General features: G+C 41.9%; 1 protein-coding gene across 1 annotated transcript; it reads left to right on the forward strand.

Annotated features, from left to right (window-relative positions):
* Window positions 1–1,660: 1,660 nt before the first annotated feature.
* LOC127042988 (C-type lectin domain family 12 member A-like) lies at window positions 1,661–18,275 on the forward strand. The gene is made up of 6 exons (XM_050936629.1): window positions 1,661–1,848; window positions 11,937–12,035; window positions 12,645–12,788; window positions 15,709–15,863; window positions 17,635–17,747; window positions 18,116–18,275. The coding sequence occupies exons 1-6, from the start codon at window positions 1,758–1,760 to the stop codon at window positions 18,273–18,275; spliced, it is 762 nt and encodes a 253-aa protein (XP_050792586.1). The 5' UTR covers window positions 1,661–1,757.
* The last annotated feature ends 4,321 nt before the right edge of the window (window positions 18,276–22,596 follow it).

Below are 22,596 nucleotides of genomic sequence, written 5' to 3' on the forward strand. Positions count from 1 at the left end.
GTATCAAGCAGAGTGCTCCAAGGGTCGGTCCTGAGTCCGATTTTATTCAACATGTTCATTAATGATCTGGATGATGGAATTGATTTCACCCTCAACAAGTACAAGAATGACACTGAGCTGAGGGGAGAGGAAGATATGATGGAAGGTAGGGATAGGATCCAGGGTGACCTAGACAAATTGGAGGATTGGGCCAAAAGAAATCTGATGAGGTTCAACAAGAACAAGTGCAGAGTCCCGCACTTAGGATGGAAGAATCCCATGCACTGCGACAGGCTGGGGACCGACTGACTAAGTGGCAGTTCTGCAGAAAAGGACCTGGGGATTACAATGGACGAGAAGTGGGATATGAGTCAACAGTGTGCCCTTGTTCCCAAAAAGGCTAATGGCATATTGGGCTGCATTAATAGGAACATTCCCAGCAGATCGAGGAAAGTGATTTTCTCCCTCTATTTGGCATTGGTGAGGCCACATCTGGAGCATTGCATCCTGTTTTGGGCTTCCTCACTACAGAAAGAATGTGGAGAAATTGGAGAGAGTCCAGCGGAAGGCAGCAAAAATGATTGGGGACTGAGACACACAATTTATTAGGAGAGGCTGAGGAAACTGGTTTGATTTAATCTGAAGAAGATAAGAATGAGGGGGGATTTCATAGCAGCCTTCAACTACCTGAAGGGAGGTTCCAGTGAGGATGGAGCTCAGCTGTTCTCAGTGGTGGCAGATGACAGAACAAGGAGTAATGGTCTCAAGTTGCTGTGGGGGAAGTCTCGGTTGTATATTAGGAAAAAATATTTCACTAGGAGAGTGGTGAAGCACTGGAATGGGTTACCTCGGGAGCTGGTGGAATCTCCATCCGTAGAAGTTTTTAAGGCCTGTCTTGACAAAGCTGTAGCTGGGATTATTCCATTGGGATTGGTCCTGCTTTGAGCCGGGGGTTGGACTAGATGAACTCTTGAAGTCTCTTCCAACCCTAATCTTCTATGATGCTATGATTCTATGATTTTATGCCAGAGAAAAAAGTAGTGGTTGGCCTCAATCCCTGCAGCACTCCTTGCTCTTTCTGACATGAGGTGATAGAAAGTAGATGCCAGATGCTCAGATGGTGCAAATTGGACGTCAGTGATCAATGCACTGATTTATAGCAGCCAAGGATTTGGGCTCAAGTATCTGGTCTTCAGCATGTCACTCAGAGCTCTAACTCCTGCGTATTATACCCAGTGTCTGGAGTACTCTCAGAACCCTGTGGCAAGAGACAAGGACTGAGAATTGGTCCCAAACCCACTGCTGGGCAGTGCAGAGTGCTAATCTCTGCCACATGTAGCTGGTAACAAGAGAACATGACTATGATGCTGTGAAAATCCTGTATTCACTCCTGCATGTGAATCTTGAACCTGCAGTTCTCCAGAAACAAGTTGCATCTTTAAAAACCAAACCACAGAATTTACACAGACAGGGCTATTTTCTTCAGCTGTTGCAAAGAGAAATAAGTGGAGGGCAGATAGGCGAGAAGGGAGGCAGAGGAAGAAAGAGAGAGGAACAATTTCTATGTCAAAGGGGAACATTTTTCTTTCATAACATCCTGTTATAGGAAGTTCTGGGTTACTCTGTTCTGACATCCGGGTTTCCTCATTTGAATTGCATTAAAAAGGAGCCGTCTCTAAAACAGCCATCTCTCCAACAGCTCATCACTCAATAGCTGCAGAACCTCAAATATGCTCTAATTTTTTGACTTGAAATATAAGCTTCCCTCTTCACCAGCTATGACAGAAGAAATAACATATGCAGATCTGGAATTTAATAAATCTTATGCACTGGAAAATATCCCAAAACCTGCTGCTCCTGAGGAAAAAGGTATAATTTCTATGGGGCTTTTTAGTTGTGCTTAAAGTAGCTGGGTTGGTAAGTGCTCTCAACCTAATCTTAGGCAGAATGGGCCAAATTCACTCCTTTACCTCCATCCTTCTCAGTAGAGTCACACCAGTGGTGAATTTGTCCTGTTTTGTTGTGATTAGTGGAGAAGCATGCACAGTGCTGTTCAAAGCATGGAGGGAGATGTTCCTCCCCGTATCATTTTATTATATAGGGAACCAATCCTGCGAACACTAATGGCTGAAAGTAGTACTTTTTACCATGAGTAATCCTATTGACTTTCATAGGACTACCCATGGGAGTGAGCAGTGTGAAAGGTAGTAAGTGTTTGAGGATCAGGCTCTAGAGCAGAGTCTGACAATCTCAAGGACATATTGTGCCATCAGTTCATAATGAATTCAGTGGGGATTTCTGTAGAATCATCCATGGGATGATGTGGCCCTAGGTTAGGATTTTACAGTTGCCAAACTCTGGTCCATGAGGAAACGAGAATCTTTGTTCTCTTTCATGTCTGACCAGCTTTAGGTTGCTTCTTTCTCATGGGAGGTTGTAACATTTGGTGACAAATGATAACTTGTTTTCACAGCATGGAGCATTTGTGGCATCTCCATGTGAGAGGGGAAACACCGCCAGAAAAGGGGGAATCACTTAACATTGTCATAGGTCACTTTAAAAAAAATACACCAAGAGCACATTAGTAAGTGTAAGAAAAACATTCCTCAAAAAACAAACCTGATTCATGGATCCTTTCCTTAAACGACGAATGAGAGATTATTTAAATAAAACACTCTCAAACCTGACATTTTGTTTGCTCTGGCTCCCTGACCAGTTCAGACCACAAACCTCCATCCTGTCCTCTGCAGCAGGATTTGCATTCAGCTAAGTGAATCAAACTGCAAATGACTTTTCCTCTTTTTGCTTAAATTTCTGAGGGCACCAGTTGTGATGCCTTTAGTCTTCAACTTGGGGCTGTACGTCCTTAGGGAAGGTGGTAGTTTATTGTGTCTTTACATACAGGCTAGCCTTCTGGTATAAATTAGAGCAGTCTGAAGGCTGCTCCAACTTGTGTCAGCAGCTAGTGACCATAAATGGTCATTACAGTAGTTGGGGATCTCCAGAGTTCAGGGAAGCCCTAGCTGTGCCTTCTTTTCCAGAGCCACTGCTTTACACCAACCATAGGGAGGGGACTTGACAGCAGAGCTACTGCACTTGTATGATCCTACTGGGCTAGCTATGCCACTGTATCCTAAAGGTGCAGAGCAAATGGTCACAGCTAGGGTGACCAGATGTCCTGATTTTATCCGGATTGTCTCAATTATTAGGGGTTTTGTCTTAGATGGAACTTTATTACACCCCCCATTTCCCCTCCCCTTGTCCTGATTTATCACACCTGCTATCTGGTCACCCTAGTCACAACACATTAAAGGATCTGGGCCATCTAAGTATTGTAAAGTGCCCAGAGCCTAGGCTGGAGAGAGAAAGAGAAAGATATAAATTCTGTTTCTGATACTGACCAATGTCAAGAGCTTTAAAGGAAGACTCTGGCCCCAGGAAGATGTTGTAAGCAGGCACACAGATCTTTCAGTGCTCTCTGGATGCATACCGATTGCAGCCAGGTTCTTTACTGCATCTTTTGAGAAAGGCTTTGCAACTAGAGTGACCAGGTGTCCCAGTTTTATAGGGTCAGTCCTGATTTTTGGGTCTTTTTCTTATATAGGCTCCTATTCCCCCCACCCCTCCCGCAATTTTTCACACTTGCTGTCTAGCTAACCTATTTGCAACTCTGTGGGTCTGGTCCCTCATTGCCAACCCAGTCTCCTCTGAGATTTAAAGTGAACCTCCTTCTCTTCAGCATGCCCAGGAAAAGCAGTCCAACACCTAACATAACCACTTCCAGGAACTTGACTGTGTTGTGTCTTTCCAGCAGTCTAATTGCATTGAATTCAGGGGGGTTAATCCTGGTTAGCACCAGTGCATGTTGGAGGAGAAGCAGAGCCATAGGTATCTTTAATATAAGCAATGTTTATTTTGCCTTGGGTAGAGAGTAAAAACAAAAATTGCAAAGTAAACATAAGGGGCCAGATCCTCAGCTATGCCAAAGCTCCATTCAGTGCAGCTGGGGGGAGAAGATAAAAGGGAGTTTAAGCCACATTTTCTGTTTGCTAATCTTGAGGCCAACTGGGTGGAGCTAGGCCTTATAAGTAGACCGAGGGAGCTCACTTTGTGGAAGAGACTGCAGATAAGGTATGTCTCTCCAGCAATGAGAAGTCCTGAGGTAAGTTTTACAGCTATGGTACAATGGTGGAAGAATAATATAGGAGCAGATTAGGCTTCTGCAGGGAAAGCCCTGTGCGAAGGCAAACAAGGGAACTACAGAGAAGTTGAGAGAAGCAGAAGGGCTATTAGTTTAAAGATCTGTTTGAGGTTGTTTGTGCTACTCTGGAAGACAATGAACTCTTATGTGACATGGCCAGAGGGCTGAGCTACAGAAGACCCAGACAGAGGATTAAGGAGAAGACATTGGCTGGGACTGGCCATCGCAGCCAAAGAAGTAATCACCAGAGGTGTTATGATAGCCGAAGTCCTCTATGATGCTGCATCTAGGTATCAGGTGTGCCCTAGAGATGAAGACACACACTTAGAGACTGCCTCACCCTTCAGCATAATTTAGAGCAGCCTCAGGCCTGCTCTAAATTACGCCTGGTTACAACAGTGCCCAAGGGGCTCCTTCACAAGTGGTGATCACTGGAGTGCAGGGGCACTCTTGCCATGTCCCCTTCCTCAGTCATGTCCTAGACACCTGCTTTATGTTATGACTAGGTGGTATGGAGTTGGCTACTCAAGCTAGGGATTTCCCGACTATGGAGAGTCCCATATAGATGGTTAAGTAGACTTTCTTCCCGTTTTGCATTGCCAGAGCAGCACCAAACAGGCAGACCAGGGTGACAGGGACCTGGCTCGATAAGGAGACTAGAAATATAGCTAGACTAAAAACAAGTGCAGTTAATTACATGGGATGTTGGCTAAGATGAAAGCTGTTACATTTCAGAAAGCCCTTTTGTTTTTTTCCACTACAGCATGTTGTCTTTTTTTCACAGGGCCAGGTTCTCTTTCAGAGCATGTGGGTCATGGGCCTGTCTACATTACAAAAACAGCCATGTAGGGAGGCCCATTTACAAGACTGGTTAAAACAACGTTCTATTTTGAAGTGAAGATGAGAACTAACCTGAATTTAACAGGGTCTTCAGTCTGTGCTCCAGCCTTGTTAATATGAACTGGGCACACAGTTACTGTCCCATACACACTTCAAATTGGAACTGGATTGTAACTGGGGAGTTAACTCACTTGAAACTAGAACTGGTCAAAACCTGGTGTCTCTATGCTGACTTAATTGGATCATTCCAATTTACTCCAGCTGAGGATCTGGTTCAAGTGTATATTCAATCAAAGAGCTCATAAAATTGAGTTCTAACATCTTGGTTCTCTTCAAAAGGGTTTGACACCTTATTCCATTTGTAAAAGCAGCAAAGAATCCTGTGGCACCTTATAGACTAACAGACGTTTTGGAGCATGAGCTTTCGTGGGTGAATACCCACTTCCTCAGATGCATGTCTTACTTCCTGACATGCATCTGAGGAAGTGGGTATTCACCCACGAAAGCTCATGCTCCAAAACGTCTGTTAGTCTATAAGGTGCCAGAGGATTCTTTGCTGCTTTTACAGATCCAGACTAACACGGCTACCCCTCTGATACTTATTCCATTTGTGATGTCTGTGTAAACATACATTTCTGAGAGCTGGAGATGCAAGTTAAAATCTTTATCATTGGATTTTTCTTTATTTCCTAGCTGTTATCAAATAGCATAATTAGTGGAACATTACATTAAACTCACTAAAGCAGATTAAAATAATACAACTCATAAAAGGTAGCAAAATAGCAACCTTCCTGAACCTAGCTGGTGATCATCCCCTGAAGCATGAGGATCAATGGTCCTTGTAATTTTATCCTAGCTCGTGTCACAGCAGATGAGATTTTTTTTTCATATACATTTCTAATCCTTTGTTCTGTTTAGGGAATTCTGCTCTAACTTTCTACTCTTTTGTTCACTCTTTACATCCTTTCTATTGAAACTCAGCTTTGAAAATATTTTGCCTTTACAAAGATTGTCATTTAAAAAGAACAAAAGGAGAGAAGGGGGGATGATGCATCATAGAAAGAGGAAGCAACTTTCTTCACCAGCAAGGGCAGCTGCTGCGGCCTGTGAAGGATTTATCCTGGTTGGGGCAGGTAAAGTTTCTAGCATTCATCTCTACCTAGGGTTCCATAAGAGCTTTGCAGGCAGATTGCAGTGGGGATCCCACATACTCTGGGGTCTGTGCTGACCATCTGTAGCCCCTGCAGTGGAAGAGTCTCTGTTGGAACCTTGTATAGCTGCAGCCCTTTCCAAGCAGACCTCCCACCACTCGGGATCAGAAGCTGGCTCAGGGTCTTTGTTTCTCACATACCCACAAGAATTCCTAGAGCAGATTTTTTAGAAAAACACCCAATTTTGATTTAAAAGTGGTCAGTAATGGAGAATTCACCATAACCCTAGGTAAATTGATCCTATGGTTCATTACGCTAACATTAAAAATGTATGACTTATTCCTAGTCTGAGTTTGTCTAAGAGTGGTAGCCGTATTAGTCTGTATCAGCAAAAACAATGAGTTGTCTTTGTAGCACCTTAGAGACTAACAAATTTATTTGGGGAGAAAAAGACTCCTCGTTTTTTGCTGAATCTGTATAGTTAATCTTCCAACCATTGGATCATGTTATTCCTTTCTCTGCTAGATTGAAGAGCCCATTATTAAATATTTGTTCCACATATAGATAATTACAGCCTGAAATCAAGTCCTTATTAACCTCCTCTTTGTTAAGCTAAATAGATTGAGAAGGTTTTCTAATCCTTTAATCATTCTCCTGACTTTTCTCTGAACTGTGGGCACTAGAACTAGACAGTATTCCAGCAGCAGTCTCACCAACACCAAATATAGATGTAAAATAATCTCCCTATTCCTACTCGAGATTCCACTGTTTATGGTCCCAGCGTTGCATTAGCTCTTTTGGCCACAGAATCACACTGGTAGCTTGTGTTCAGCTGATCATCAACCAACACTCCCAAACCTCTTTCAGAGTCGCTGCTTCCCAGGACAGAGTCTCTCATCATCAAAGTATGGTCTGCATTCTTTGTTCCAGATGATATATTTAGCCATATTAAAACACATTGCTTGCTTGAACCCAGTTTACTAAGCTATCTAGATCACTCTGAATCAGTGACCTGTCCTCTTCATTATTTACCATTCTCCAAATTTTTGTATCACCTGCAGACTTAATCAGTGATTTTATGTTTTCTTCCAGGTCATCAATAAAAATGCTATATAGTTACATTTTTAGACCTATTTGTTAGCCAGTTGTTAATCCATTTAATGTGTGTCATGTTAATTTTATATCATTCTAGTTTTTTAACAAAATGCAGTGTGGCACCAAGTCAAATGCCTTACACAAAGCAAAGTACATTATATCAATCCTATTATTTTTATCACTGGACTTGTAATCTCATAAAAAATAATCAAGTTTGACCACATCTATTTTCCATAAACCCATGCTGATTTCCAGAATTATGTTAATGTCCTTTAGTTCATTACTGACCAAGTCCCATATGAGACTTGCCAAGTCCCATTATCTTGCCAAGAATTGATGGCAGGCTGATAAGTTTATAATTTTCTGGGTTTACTCTGTTTTAAAAGTTGTCATAGCATTAACTTGCTTCCACTTTTCTGAAAGTTCCTCATTACTCCGAGACTTAATAAAAATTAACTTTAATTGTCCAACAAGCTCCTCAGCCAGCCTTTTTAAAACTCTTGAATGCAAGTTATCTGGACCTGCTGATTTTTAAAATGTTCTAACTTTAGTAGCTTGTTTAACATTCTCCAGAGATACCAGTGGAATGGAAAGAGTGCTGTCACTACCATTTGATGAGACTGCCTCATCTGTTTTCTTCCCCGAATACAAATTTATTGAACACTTAGGCCTTTTCTGCATTTTTATTGATAATTCTACCATTTCCATCTAGCAATGGACCCATATCATTGTCAGGATTCATTTTGTTCATAATATATTTAAAAAATTCCTTCTCACTGTCCTTAACTCTGCTTCCATAGATTTCTACGTGTCCCATGGCTTCATAGACGATTAGAGTTGGAAGAGATGTCATGAGGTCATCTAGTGCAATCCCCTGCTCAAAGCAGAACGAACACCAAATAAATCATCCCAGTCAGGGCTTTGTGAAGCCAGGCCTTAAAAACCTCTAAGGATAGAGGTTCCACCTCTCCCTAGGTAACTCATTCCAGAGCTTCACCACCCTCCTAGCGAAATCATTTTTCTTAATATCAAACCTACACCTCCCACACTGTTACTTGAGACCATTGCTCATTGTTCTATCATCTGCCACAACTGAGAACAGCCTAGCTCCATCCTCTTTGGAATCCACCTTCAGGTAATTGAAGGATGCTATAAAATACCCCTTCATTCTTCTCTCCTGCAGACTAAATAAGCCCAGTTTCCTCAGTCTCTCCTCAAAAGTCATGTGTCCCAGCCCTCTAATCATTTTTGTTGTCCTCCGCTGGACTCGCTCCAATTTATCCACATCCCTTGTGTAGCGGGGGGAACAAAACTGGACACAGTACTCCAGGTGTGGCCTCATCAGTGCCGAATAGAGAGGAATAATCACTTCCCTCGATCTACTGGCAATGCTCCTATTAATGCAGCCCAATATGCCGGTAGCCTTCTTGGCAACAAGGGCACACTGCTGACTCATATTCAGCTTCTCATCCACTGTAATCCCCAGATCCTTTTCCGCAGAACTTCCGCTTAGCCAGTCAGTCCCCACCTATAGCAGTGCATGCAGGGGTGACAGTAACTTACAGGACTTACCGGTACTGCCGGAGTCCTGAGGGGAGGTGTGGCCTCATCCGGAAGCTCCCAACCAGGGCTCCCAGCTGCAGAGGTGGTTGGGAGCCCCCCAGGGAACAGAGGCAAATTAAAGGGCCTGGGGCTCTGGCTGCCAGGGGGAACCCTGAGCTTTGCGGGGCTGGGGCAGGGATTTAAAGGGCCCAGAGCTCCTACCACTGAGGGGAGCCCCGAGCCCTTTAAATCCTGTCCCCAGCCCTGCTGCCAGAGATGCAGCCGGGATTAAAAGGGCTCTGGGCTGCCTGCAGTGGAAGGGAGCTCTGAGCCCTTTAAATCCCAGCCGTGGAAGTCGATGCCTTCTGGCACGGCGTACTGGCTCTTGCTGGTACGCCATACTTGCTTACTTTCACCTCTGAGTGCAAGGGATTCTTCCATTGTTAGTGCAGGACTCTGCACTTTTCCTTGTTGAACCTCATCGGTTTTCTTTTGGCCCAATCTTCCAATTTGTCTAGCTCACTCTGGACCCTTTCCCCCCCTCCAGGGTATCTACTTCTCCACCCAGTTTAGTGTCATCCGCAAACTTGCTGAGGGTGCAATCCATCCCACTATCCAGATTATTAATAAAGCTGTTGAACAAAACCAGCCCCAGGACTGACCCCTGGGGCACTCCAATTGATATTGGCTGCCAACTAGACACTGAGCCATTGATCACTACCCATTGAGCCCGATGATCTAGCCAGTTTTCTATTTCTATTTCATTATCAATTTTCTGGAATTCCTAACTTCTGATTGTGACATATCCATTGTAGAATCCAGATTAATGAGTAGCTGTGTCACTCCTGCCCTCTAACCTGGGTTGCCCTTTACAATGCTTTGCTGCTGTAGCTATGTCTGCGGGTGTGCTTCAGCCAGCTAGCCGCATCTTGATTATATTGAAGGGTGACCCCAGTACACCCCCAGGCCTAGATTTTTTTCCCACAGAAATATATGTTCTGTACTTCCCAGCCCTGTCCTAGACAATACAAATTCATATAAAGTTTGTTTTATTAAGGAAATATATATATGCACAAATATATCCCCAATGGAGTTTCCCAGACATCTCGATTCTAATGCCTGGGTTATATAAAAGAATTAAAACAAGTTTATTAACTACAAAGAGATTTTAAGTGACTATATGTAATGAGGAGTAAAAGTCAGAAACAGTTATAAGAAAAATAAAGATAAAACACTAGTGCCTAACTTAACAAACTGTGTTAAATTCAAAGCAAAGTTTCTGTCACCACTTGCTCACAAAAGTCTTACTGGACAAACTTCTTAGGTCAGGGCCCTTTCTTCTGTGTAATGGCTGCTTCCATTGCTCCTTCTTGTTCAGTGAATGACAGAAAGAGGTGAAGGAGAGTGGGTGCCTTGGGGTGTCTGCCCTTTCATTTTATAATCCTGTCCTCCCTTTGAGAAGAATTTCCAGCTGGGAGCAAGGCAACAGGCAGTCTGTGTGGAAGGGAACTTGACGCTATGTCTTTGCTAAAATGTAGGTTATTAGCCCCTGCCCCTTTTCCTGGCAAAGAATGGCCACTTAGTAGGCAATGGTCCATTAGTCTTGTTTACAACTGGCTGTGGTGTCAGCTTGTCCTTTGTCTCTAAGGAACTGGTTTGCCCACTCCTCAGACTTCCCTGGAAAAGATACTTTTAGTCATGATCTCATCTAATGTTTATAACTTCACTTTGCCATGATATTGATCAAAAGAGTTTTTAAATTTCTGACATTATCCCCAATTGGAGAGGTTATTTCCTGCATATGATTACATACATACAAATTGGGTATCATCTCTGTATCTGAAGTTAGAAATATTGATGTAATTTTAACTGTTTTCAACTGGGGGAATGTCCACCAGACAATATGCAAACAGCCTGGATGGGCCATTAGAAAGGACAATAGGACTTTGAAGATACTAATTTCCCTCCTTTCACTGAAGTCTCCTGGGATGCTGCTTTGACACTTCAGGGTCATGTGATCATGTCACCTGCTACAGGATTCCATCTGGAAATGATGGAACTTTTTCACAGGAAATAGGTGGGGGTCAACCTGGGAAACAAAGGATTCCTGCCGTATGCAAATCTTATTTAAGGCTGGGAAGTGAGTTAATCTAGGCTCTTCTCCACTGCCTCCCCACCCAAGAAGGAAGACTACTGAAAACATCTGAAGAAACAAAGGAACTAAGTTGAGGGAGGTAGGGGCTAAGCCCAGGCGAGACAGGTCAGCCAGTGGAGGGTATACCTGGAGAGTTAAGCTACAAGCAGTGCAGTTTACCTTCAAGAAACTCTGCAACCTGCATAAAACAACACTTAGTGTGAGAAATTACTATTTATAGCCAATTTCTTTAATGTATTAAGCCTAGTTTGCATGTTTTTGTTTTATTTGCTAAGTAATCTGTTTTGTTCTGTTTGCTATCTCTTATAGTCACTTAAAATTTACCTTTTGTGGTTAACAAACTTATTTTTATTTATTCTAAAACACAGTGCTGGTACATTCTCTGAGCCGTCTTCCCACACAGAACTGATTACAGACTCTGTGTGATTCTACACCTGGGTGTGTCCCTGTGTGTGAGCGCACGCATGTGCACCAGGACAGGGCAAGGCAGCCCAGGTTAATGGAATGGGTGGGCTCAGTGAGGCCCCAACACATCAGGTGGCACCCCAGAAGGGGAGTCCAATCTGTCAGTTTCACAAGGCTTATTTAGTATAAACCTTATTACAATATTGTGTAGGGTGTGAACACAGTGATACATTATTTCACAATGATTTATATTCGTTACTATCAGCTTCCCCTTTATTCCATTTTTTGTATACTTCCGTCCGTGCATGAGTCCATGCGTCCATCCCCAGAATGGCATTTTAACCAGCACAGCTTTCTCTGTCGGAGTGACATTTGTGGGCATCTAGTTAAGTGTTAAAAGATTCCCAATTTTCATTCACATTTTTCAAGTTAAATTCTTCCTCCCACCTGATTTGGCTCTTTATTTTTTTTAGCTTTGTGAAATTGGCTCTGTTAAAGCACTAAGTGTGTGTGAATATATTTATTTTTTTATTTTACTGGTCTGGACTTCATTCTGCTGTTCCTCCAGGGGTCCCCTCTTCATCCTTCACATGGCGTCTGGCTGCCTTGACTTTCCTCATACTGTGCTTGGCATTGCTACTAGGGATGTTAGCCCTTGGGATTGTGTGTAAGTATCAATATTTACTAACTAATTTGGTGCTTGTAAAAGATGCCAGATTGATATCCATCTTTTCTAGTCTGAAGTTGATGATTTAACTGTTGCAAAGATACAGCAGGGGCAGTGATAATGCACATTTTCCAGACACACACTCATGAATTAATGGACTGTTACCTTGGCTCTGCTCCAGAGTAATATTAATGCTACAAGTGACAATCTCTGTAGCCCATTCACTCCTTGGCCTCTCTGCTTAAATTGCCAAAGAGAAGCCTTCTTGTGCCAGTTATGGTGGTGGTTTTTTTGATGTGGAAACATGTCCCATTAGGAACTGGAGTGACATCCACTAACTCATTTCATACTGTACACTTCTCAGGAGGGATATCATTTGGTTAATACTGATCTGCATTGGATACACATTGGTGACAAAAAGGTTAAAGGCTCTATTTCTAATAGAAAAAAATTACACTAAATCTGTGACGTCACTTTTAATTATTACTACATGAAATAAGGCACAACTTTTAAACCAGATGAATGGAATTGCTAAAATTAAGAGGACAAAGACAAGAATAATTTTGATTTATAAATGATCAGAATGGAAAATGCTTTTGTGAATTTCAGTTTTTCAGGTTTCCAATGACTTCCAGAAACAAATTGGGAACCTCACGAGGAACCAGGAAACTCTACAAACAAATTTTTCAAAACAACTGCAAGACATGAAAAATCGTTTGTGTCTTAAAGGAGAGGAAAATAATGAAAATAATGGTAAATAGGATTGTTATGCAAACAAACTCTTGTCCTTTATTCCAGAATAGATAAGTTTGGCCAACGGTTGTACAATTCCCCCATCTGATTCTCATAACATTCCTATTCATTAACTCTGCCCTTGCATTGACAGGGACACAACTAAGTGTGTGCAGTTAGTGGGGAGGTGAGATACAAGAGAATTCTTCCTTCATGATCCAGTCAATCTTTTTCTTCTGTGTTGAAATTGCTCAGAAAGCAGAGAATTGATGCCAGTTATTGTGATGCTTTTGTGATGTTGACACCTGCCTTGTAATAACTGGATTTTTGCTAACCAACTGATTTCACATGGGCCATAGAACAGCATCAGATGGTAACTGTTCACTTGAGATGTTGCTTAGTGGTCTGCAGAACAGTGTGGAGGATTAAGGTTCAATTTTCATTCAGTCTCTCTGGGACTAGGAGAGGATAGTGAATTGCTAAAGAAGCAGCATGTTCAGTCAGTGGGGAAGCAAGAGTACTTCATGTTATTCAGCACTGAACTAGGCAATGTTTTTAGTGAATAGTAAATGTCCAAAGTGGTGAGCAAAATTATTTAAGAACTTTGGATAGGATTCCACCAAATAAAAAATTAGGAAAAAAATCAACTAAATCAAAATGGTTCATTTGAACCATTTCAAAATTTAGTTACTATATATACTTTAATTTTGAAATGTTGTTTCATTTGACCCACGTGAATTTGTTTCAGTGAGAAAGTTCTATACTGATTTGAAAGTGACTGAACTTTTTGTAGACTTTTTGTTTGCTTCAGATGCTGAGCAACGTCCCGCCCCCCACACACAATTATTTACTTAGCTCTTTTCAGTGGTGCCCTCTTTAATCAATTAAGGAGCAATATTGATGGCTCCTATAGTGAATTCACTATGGAACCTCCAGAGTGGAACTGGGGAGTTGGGTTTCAAGCCAGTAAAAAAATAAGCAGGAGTGAAAAGATCAGATTGTGGTGCCTAGAACCCTGGAGAAGTGGGGTAAATGTCCTATTTATGAACTTCAGATACTGGCTCTATTGCCCAGTGGAGGTTAGTAGTCTAAGATATGGGAAGCCAAAGCCAAGGGCTCATTGGGCCAACATGGTGAAGGGACATCAGTTTTCATGCCAGCAGTACACAAGGGAGCGATGTAGCCTGCACCATGCCTGACCACACTGGAGGTAGAGTTCCAATGGAGGGTTGCGTGAGACTCAAATTGATAACTTTCAGAACTGTAATCCCACACAACTCAGCAACCGCAGCTCCCACATGGGAAGAAGGACTGAAAATAATGTTATAAATAGATCCTTAAGCACAATAGTTCTCCAGTGGAAAGCATGGAAAAACTTTGGTTTTGAAAAGGACAATTGAGTTCTATTTTCACGAGGTCTGCTTTTGATCATGTTAGGAGAGCAGTATAGCTGTCCCACTTTCACATGCCCCTAGTAATGTGCCACCTCTCTGAAACGGGGCTCTAACACTTGTGGGCAGGAATGGGTTTTTCTAGTCCAGCATCATTTGTGGGAGAAAGATGTTTGACAAAGCAGAGGCTACTTTCATAAGAAGGATTTGTGTGAAACTGCTTGTTTGTGAAACAGGAGTAAGTGTAGTTTTCCAGATTTATGCAGAAGGAATAGCTGGGAGTTTGCTGGAGGCGGGGGTGAGGAGGGGGGGAAGGCAGGTCTGTTTGTAGAGGTAGAGAGTTTGGAAAGGGGATTATGGAAGGCTGAGATCCCTCCTGGGGCAGTGCAAAGATTGCAGTGTGGTGTCTGTACTATAAAGTGGTAGCTGTCGTGATGAGGTGACTCTCTGGGTTGAGGAGTAGAGGGTATTCACTGTTAGGTGCTCTGACTTTTCATCTTCCTGCTTTTGCAGTTTTGCTTTAGATATGTTATGTAGTGATCATCCTTAACTGATAGCAAGGACCAGGTTCTCCTTTACACTGCTAGGGCAGCCATTTACACTCTCTGTTTAAGGCCCATTACACTTCCACAGGGGTAAAAGGGGCCTTACATAAAGGACACTCAGGCCAATAGTGATTTTATCTATTCAGATGTGAACAGGCTTGTTCCTGGTAGTTCATAACCTTGTCAATACCCATTCTGTAGCCGTTGCAGGTCATGAGTCTGACAAAGTGGGTATTCACCCACAAAAGCTTATGCTCCAGACCATCTGTTAGTCTTTAAGGTGCCACAGACTCATTGTTGCTTATTGCAGGATTGTTCACTAAACTTTATTGTTGCTGAGTGGAAGCAGATTTCAGGGCCTGGTAGGTCAGTTTCCCATTGGATGAGAAATCAATGACCAAGAGTCTGCATATTTCCTTAGTGCAATTGCTTGGTTCACGCTATATACACCCAGAACAGAGGTGGTCACAACAGCATGCAGGCAATCCATGCTTTCAGGAATCTGAGCCTACACACTAATCGTTGGTTCCCAGGAGGTAGCCCTGCCCCAAGAATGGACTTTAATTTCAGAGATTAAGAAAAAGAGCAAACTCTCTGGCTGCTTGTAACAGCTGTCAGAAAGAACCTCCCTCAAAATCCCAACTGCATATATTTCTTCAGACTTACCCTGCTCATATGCTGAGTAAAATAATTTGTAAGACTATGTGTAGCAGATGTGTTGGTGACTCCTGATAATAACGCTCCGTACTGCAGGGTTTTTAATTTCTCAGCAATGAAAAATCCACCACTTCTCAATGGAGATCATGACATATATTAATAGAATTGAGACTTGGCAGCTCATTTCACACAAGCTAGTGAAAATCTCTAGTTTGGCCCATGGACGATTAGTGTCACATCCATTACAACTCTGCAACATCTATGCCCACTCAAACCCATGGCTTCAGATCCTGTATTTTCTGCTGAAATGCTTAAAATGAAAATAGAGACAATTTCTTTCTTTTGTAGGACCCAGTTGTACACTCTGCCCTGCAAACTGGCAATGGATGAGAGGTGACACCTGTTTCTACATTTCAGTGCAGAAGAAGTCATGGGAAGAGAGCCAGAAATTATGTTCCTTACAGAATTCTACCCTTCTCATAGTAAAAGACAGGGATAAGCTGGTATGGTCCCTATCCCAGCCTGTTTTATTTTATCTCTATGTAATTTTTCAGAAGCCCCTAAAAGATTAATTACATGTAGATTACTATGGGTCCATTGCCTCATTATCCCTAGAGTGTCTATTCTTTGCTTCTGGTAGTAAGTTCTAATGGTTATTTATCCAGTGACTAACAGATGAACTGCCAGAAGCAAAGAATAGACACACATCTCTCAGATCCTGCTGTGGTTATGAACAATGGGTTTTCCACCAGGGGGTACCACCTTCTGGGTGCTTTAAGGAGCAGGGTCGATCAGTGCTATGGGGATAACATTTTTCCTGCCCTTCTGGGTGCTAGTGGGATTCAAGGAAAGGATTTTCACATCTCCATAAAGCTGGATTCACCATGGTTCTGAAATTTGTGCCTTCATTTACACTGGGATAAAATGGCCATCAAATGCCAGCATTCTGATCTGGTAGGTGTTACACCCACTTTACCCTGGTGTAAATAACAACACAAGGTGCAGGAAAATAGGGAACCAGACCCTTATCTCCTATTGCAAGGCATATGTTGTGAGGACTGGATAAGGTTGGGTTGCTAAAAAGGGTAAGTTACACATTTTGTTACTTTTCTTCTAACTCCACATTAACTGTAATTTGTTTTGTTACCAGGATCTCACTTTCCTTTTTTGTACAACATTACACAGGAAATGCCTTTTCAACATCTATTAAATGCATTCACAATCACCAAGTACATCTTCATTATACAAAAAGTCCCCTATTCGCTCTGTCTCTACTTGCACAGAGACTTTCTAATGGAAAACCCTTCCTTAAAAGTCCTCAGATAACATCCATTGAATGTCTGGGGGCAGATAGGGGAGAGAGCAAAGTCTTTTTTAGGTGGGAGCTCTCAGATCTTCAGTTCTGTCATTAAATTCTGATCCTTCATTTGTTTAAGAGAAAACAAGACAGACATACATACTAAGGAGGAAAGAGAAAAGACTAGGAAAAGATAGAGAGCTTCTGTCTCTGCTTCTTTGGTTAGGTATTGGAAGACCACTGGCACTGCTATGGCTCATGACCCAGCTAGACAGTCCTGGACCTCAGCTGCAATTCCCTGGCTCAGGGAAATATCTGACTGGGTCATTTTTCAGGTAGCAAAATGTCCTGGTTGGCTAAACCAGGCTCTTTAGGAGACATAAGGAAGAACAGAGAATAAAACTGGGATGGAAATTGCATATGAAGAAAGGAAACAGCATGAACATTTGGAGCATCTTTCAGGAATTGCTCAGGACACAGTCATGGAGACAGACAGACAGACATCTCATCTGGCCCAATCGAATCATACTTTGAAATCAGTATAAAGGCCTAATGGGATAGGCAAAGATATTTGAATGCAGAGCTTTACTACCTGCTTTCACTTAGTTAGATGCCTGACGGTTTAAAGACACCTAGATGGATTTTAAAAGTACCTAGACACCTAACTGCCACTGATTTTAGTGGGAGCTAGTAACTTTAAAATCCTACTGGGTGCTTATTTGCATCTTTAGGCACCTAAATACCTTTCAAAATCTGGCTCCTGGTGCTAGAGGTGACTCTTGCATCTGTCCAGCAACAGTTCATTGGTCTGAGACACTTGAACAGTCCTGTAATGCAGATCAGGAAGAGTGGATGCTATGCCACTGGCCAGAATTTCTCCTGTCACTGATTCACATTAGTTATTTTTTAACATGCACACATTATGAAAGATAAAAACTTGGGTTCTTTTTGGAAATAATGCTGTGATTTCCTCACAGAATGATGTACCTGCAAGAGACAAAAGGCAATATTACTGGATTGGTTTACATAAATCCAGAGATAACTGGTATTGGGAGGATGGCTCAGCTCTTTCGCCAGTGAAAGAAAATTGGTGAGTTTTTTAAATATTTAGGATCAAATTGCAGCCTGTCCTGGGTGCTTGTGCAGAGAAGAGAGTGCCTGCGCTATTTGTCTGCATTGTGACCAGTGCACAGGAGCAATATCAGCCTCTGTGGAGCTACTAATCCCTGTTTTGTGTGGGTGAGGAGGGAGTGGACAAGAAGCAGTGGCAAGCTGGGCCTGGCTCCTCTATACATTGCATGGTACAGCTCAGCTGACCTGGAGGGGAAAGCAATCTGAACCAGTTGTAGGGCAGGTGCAGATTAATTACCTCATGGAAACTAGTGAATACACAACTCCCCAAACACATGCACAGAGTGCTCATGTCAAGACATAATAAAATGATGCTTTATTTTCTAGGATTGACTTGTATAAATACTATAATTGTGGCTACCTGTTTGGAGAGAAAATTGGTAACCATTACTATTGCACAGAGAAGAACTTCTGTATCTGTGAGAAAGCAGCTGTCAAACTAAGGTACAGAGACATCACCAAACGGAAATTGGCTCTATTAGTATGAGATAACATATCCTTGTACATTATTTTTGTTTTTCAGACTTCTCAAAATGGGGTTCCAATGAGCATTTCATTAGACACTAACCCAGAACTTCCTGTTTCTTTTCTCCCTGGGCTTCAGTTAAGAAAATCAAGATACTATAATTGGAAAGAGACCTAAAAAGTAACTTGTAAAAATAAGCTATTATCAGCATCAAAGTGCTACTGCTGATAACTACTTATAACGGATAAAGCCTAGGAGTCCGGTTCTGAAATGTGTAACAGATGCCAAATTGAATATAGGAACTTCAGGCATATCAATGAACCAGAGAAACTAGACATAAAGACCTGTCAGGTCACATCTTGTGACTAGAAGACAGGGCATGATGATTCTGGAACACTAGATTCTCTGGATGCACAAAAAGAGTTAGGTATGGCTCAGTGTCACACCACCTAACTTTTTGGTGCCCAGAAAACCACTGCAATTCCCAAAGTCTGAGATAGGTGCCTAGGTTCTTATTCAAAGTATGGGGAGAGATGGGCACCTTAGAATGGGACTCACAAAAGCCAGCACCCTAGGCAGGGAACTGCCTAAGCTAGCTCATGGGAGATGCTGAGGAGAGATGTGGGTAACCCTCACTTTTCTTACAGAAACAGGCACCTAAGTCCAGGTTGCAGGGAGGTGCCCAACCCTGCTACTCATCCTTAGCTAGAAACACTCTTTGGTGTTAGGCACCTATGTCATGTTTGCAAGGAGCCCACCGAGGGGCATGACTTCCCTTGTACCTTTCAGCCCAGTGGCTAGGGTACTCAAATGGGACAAGGGAGATACTCAGTGCAAGTCCTCCTCCACTAAGGGGGAGGAGTTTTAATAAGGATTTCTCACATCCAGGGCCGTCCAGAGGGTTGGCAAGGGGGCAAGTGGGGCTATTTGCCCCAGGCCCCACAAGAATATAGTAACTTTTTTTATGGAAGGGGCCCCCCAAAATTGCTTTTTCCCAGGCCCCCTGAATCCTCTGGGCAACCCTGCTCACGTCTCAGGTGAGTGGAGGTCAGGACCCCTCCTCCAGAGTCCAGTGGTTGCTTCCTTTTTCTCTTCTAGTGCAGAGAATGTGATGGGCAGGGAGAGTGTGAGTGGTCCCTTGGGGTGCTGGTTTCTCCTTTTTATAGTTTCAGTTCCACCTCTTGAACACCATTTCCAGTTGAGACCCAGGAGTCAAAGACTCTATATCAAAGGATATTCCCTGCTGCTTTTTCACTTGTTTGAACTTCCTTTGTTTCCCTTTCCAGTTTGACTCTGTTTACTGTTCAAATGCAAATTAAGGCAAGCACACATTCCTTCCTTTGTTTAGGACAGACCTAACTTCTGCTTGGACAAGGCTGTGTGGTTTGGCACATCTGTTAACAACATAATACAGGAGAAACTTTTAACTTTACATGCAATGTTACCACACATTTTACCAGGCTAATATTGATCAACAAATTTGGGGTTTTCAGATAATGCCTTACAAGGCATACTTTTTACAAAGATTATTACAATAGTGTGTATGATGTGAATACAGATGTAGACTCTGTCAAACCCTCCTCTAAACTTTTTCCAGTTCCACTACAGCTTTTTTTAAGATGGGCAAAATAGAACTGGACACAGAAATCAAAGTTGTGGGAGGACCACGGATTTATACAGTGGCATCATGATATTTTGTCTTATTTTCAATCCCTTTCCTAATAGTTGCTAACATTCTGTTAACCATTTTCACCACTGCTTCACATTAATATGGAGTTTTCAGAGAACTATCCAGAATGATTCCCAGATCTCTCGCTTGGATAGTAACAGTTAATTTAGAACCCAGCATTATAAAAGTGCAGTTGGGATTATTTTGCATTTACCAGTGTTGAGTTTCCTCTGCCATTTTGTTGCCCAGTCACCTAGTTTTGAGAAATTCCTTTATGACTCCTCATAGTTTCCTTTGGTTTTAACTATCTCGAGTAATCTTGTTTTATCTGCAAATTTTGCCACCTCACTGTTTACCCCTTTTTTTCCAGATCATTCATGAATATGTTGATCAGCACTGGTCACAGTTCAGATCCATGGGGGATCCTGCTATTTATATCTCTCCATTAGGAATAAATAGCCGTTTTTCACACCCTTTGTTTCTTATCTATTGACTAGTCACTGATTCATGAGAGAACCAAGCCAGGATCCCCTCTGGTGCCCTTTTTAAGGACTGGCATTACATTAGCTACCTTCCAGTCATTTGGTACAGAGGGTTCTTTCAGCAATAGTAGTTCTGCAATTTCATATTTGCATGAACTCACCTGAAGGACCCAATCCGGCATGCAGTCCCTGAACATGACTACCAGATCAGGCCCCACATGTGACTTAGGAAGCCAAATGCCTATCTTCCCCTAGTTTAAGAATCACTTCAGAGCTGAGGTGGGAGACAGGCTTCCAGATGTTCAGTGAAGCAGCAGCATGCAGAACCAGAGACAGAAACATAAGCATCTTAGGAAGTTTTACTTCAACAAAATGTAGGCACCAAGTGAGTTTTGGCACTGTCATGCATGGTCCCTAGAGAGTCCTTTCCAGCCTAAAGCACTCATCACAAAAACTTCAGGATATCTTCACCATCACCATTTTTTTTCAGCAGTCCACAGACTCTAGTGTTTACATATATTAACAGTCCATAGCCAGCTTCCCCACTTGCCTCTGGGGAAGCAGCAGTAGTAGCCAGTCCTGCCTGCCTTTAGGCTACCTTCTCTCCAGTCAGTGCTTCTAAATTGTGACGCCAACTTTTCCCAACCTAGAACTAAAAATTTCCCAAATCTGGTGAAAAATTCCCAGATAAAGTTTTTTACAGTGCTGCTGTATCCTAGGAAATTTCTCAAAACCTGGGAATTTGTAAATAAAATGTTTTGAATGACAATTCCAAATTTCCCAAATTGAAACATTTTACTCACAAATTCCCAGATTTTGGGAAATTTCCCAGGATATAGAAGCACTGTTTCTAGTGTTTTGCTACTGTCAATTTATATAACCCCACCACACCTGCTGGTGTGGCTTCCCCTTCAATTAGCCCTTCAGCTGTGGTTGTATTCAGTTAATTGACACTCTGTTAACTACCTGTCTTCCAATTAGTCCCAATTAATAAATATTGATGAATATTGGAATGAAAGGGTGCTGAATTAGTTCCTCTTAGCACATCATGTTACAGGATTTGTCAGGGGGCCTGTGCATCTCCGTGGAGCCTCACACTGTGATTTAGGAGCCTCAACTAGGGACTTACATACCTAATTCACTTTGTGCATCCAAGCTTAGAATTTTATCTATTCCAGCTCTAAATATTGCCGCTCAGCTATGAAGTTTTCTCCATTTCTCTGGAGGAAACTATTTCCAGAATCCCACAGATTTCACTTTTATCAAATATTTCCTGAGCTTCAGCCGGGAAGTTTCTCCTTTCCTCAATTTTTTCATGTTTCAATTATATCCTTGGACATTTATTGAAATTTATTTATTGAATTGAAAATTATTAAATATTTGTGGATGTGTTCTACATTTTAAAATATATTGATTTAAATTACAATACAGAATACAAAGTGTACACTGCTCACTTTTTATATTATTTTTATTGCAAATACTTGCACTGTAAAATGATAAATAGGGTTTTTTCAGTTCACCTCATACAAGTACTGTAGTACAATCTCTTTATTGTGAAAATGCAAATTACATACATAGATTTTTTTTTGTTACATAACTGCACTCAAAAACAGAACAACGCAAAATGTGAGAGCTTACAAGTCCACTCAGTCCTACTTCTGGTTCATCCAATCCTAAGACAAAAAAGTTTGTTTACATTTACAGGAGATACAGATGCCCACTTCTTATTTACAATGTCACCAGAAAGCGATAACAGACATTCGCGTGAGACTTTTATAGCCAGCATCGTAAGGCATTTGCGTGCATATGTGGCATATGCTAAATTTTCAAATGCTCATTCATGCTTCGGCCACCATTCCAGATGACATGCTTCCATGTTGATGATGCTCATTTAAAAAAATGTGATAATTAAATTTGTGACTGAACTCCTTAGGGGAGAATTGTATGTCTCCAGCTCTATTTTACTTTCATTCTGCCATATATTTCATGCTATAGTAGTCTTAGATGACTCAAAGCATATTCATTTTAAGAACATTTTCACTGCAAATTTCACAAAAAGCAAAGAAGGTACCAATGTGAGATTTCTAAAAATAGCTACAGCACTCTACCCAAGGTTTAAGAATCTGAAGTGCCTTCCCAAATCTTAGAGGGATGAGGTGTGGAGCATGCTCTCTGAAGTCTTAAAAGAGCA

This window comes from Gopherus flavomarginatus, chromosome 1, assembly GCF_025201925.1.
Source record: "Gopherus flavomarginatus isolate rGopFla2 chromosome 1, rGopFla2.mat.asm, whole genome shotgun sequence".
In the NCBI taxonomy this organism is placed as follows: domain Eukaryota; kingdom Metazoa; phylum Chordata; order Testudines; family Testudinidae; genus Gopherus; species Gopherus flavomarginatus.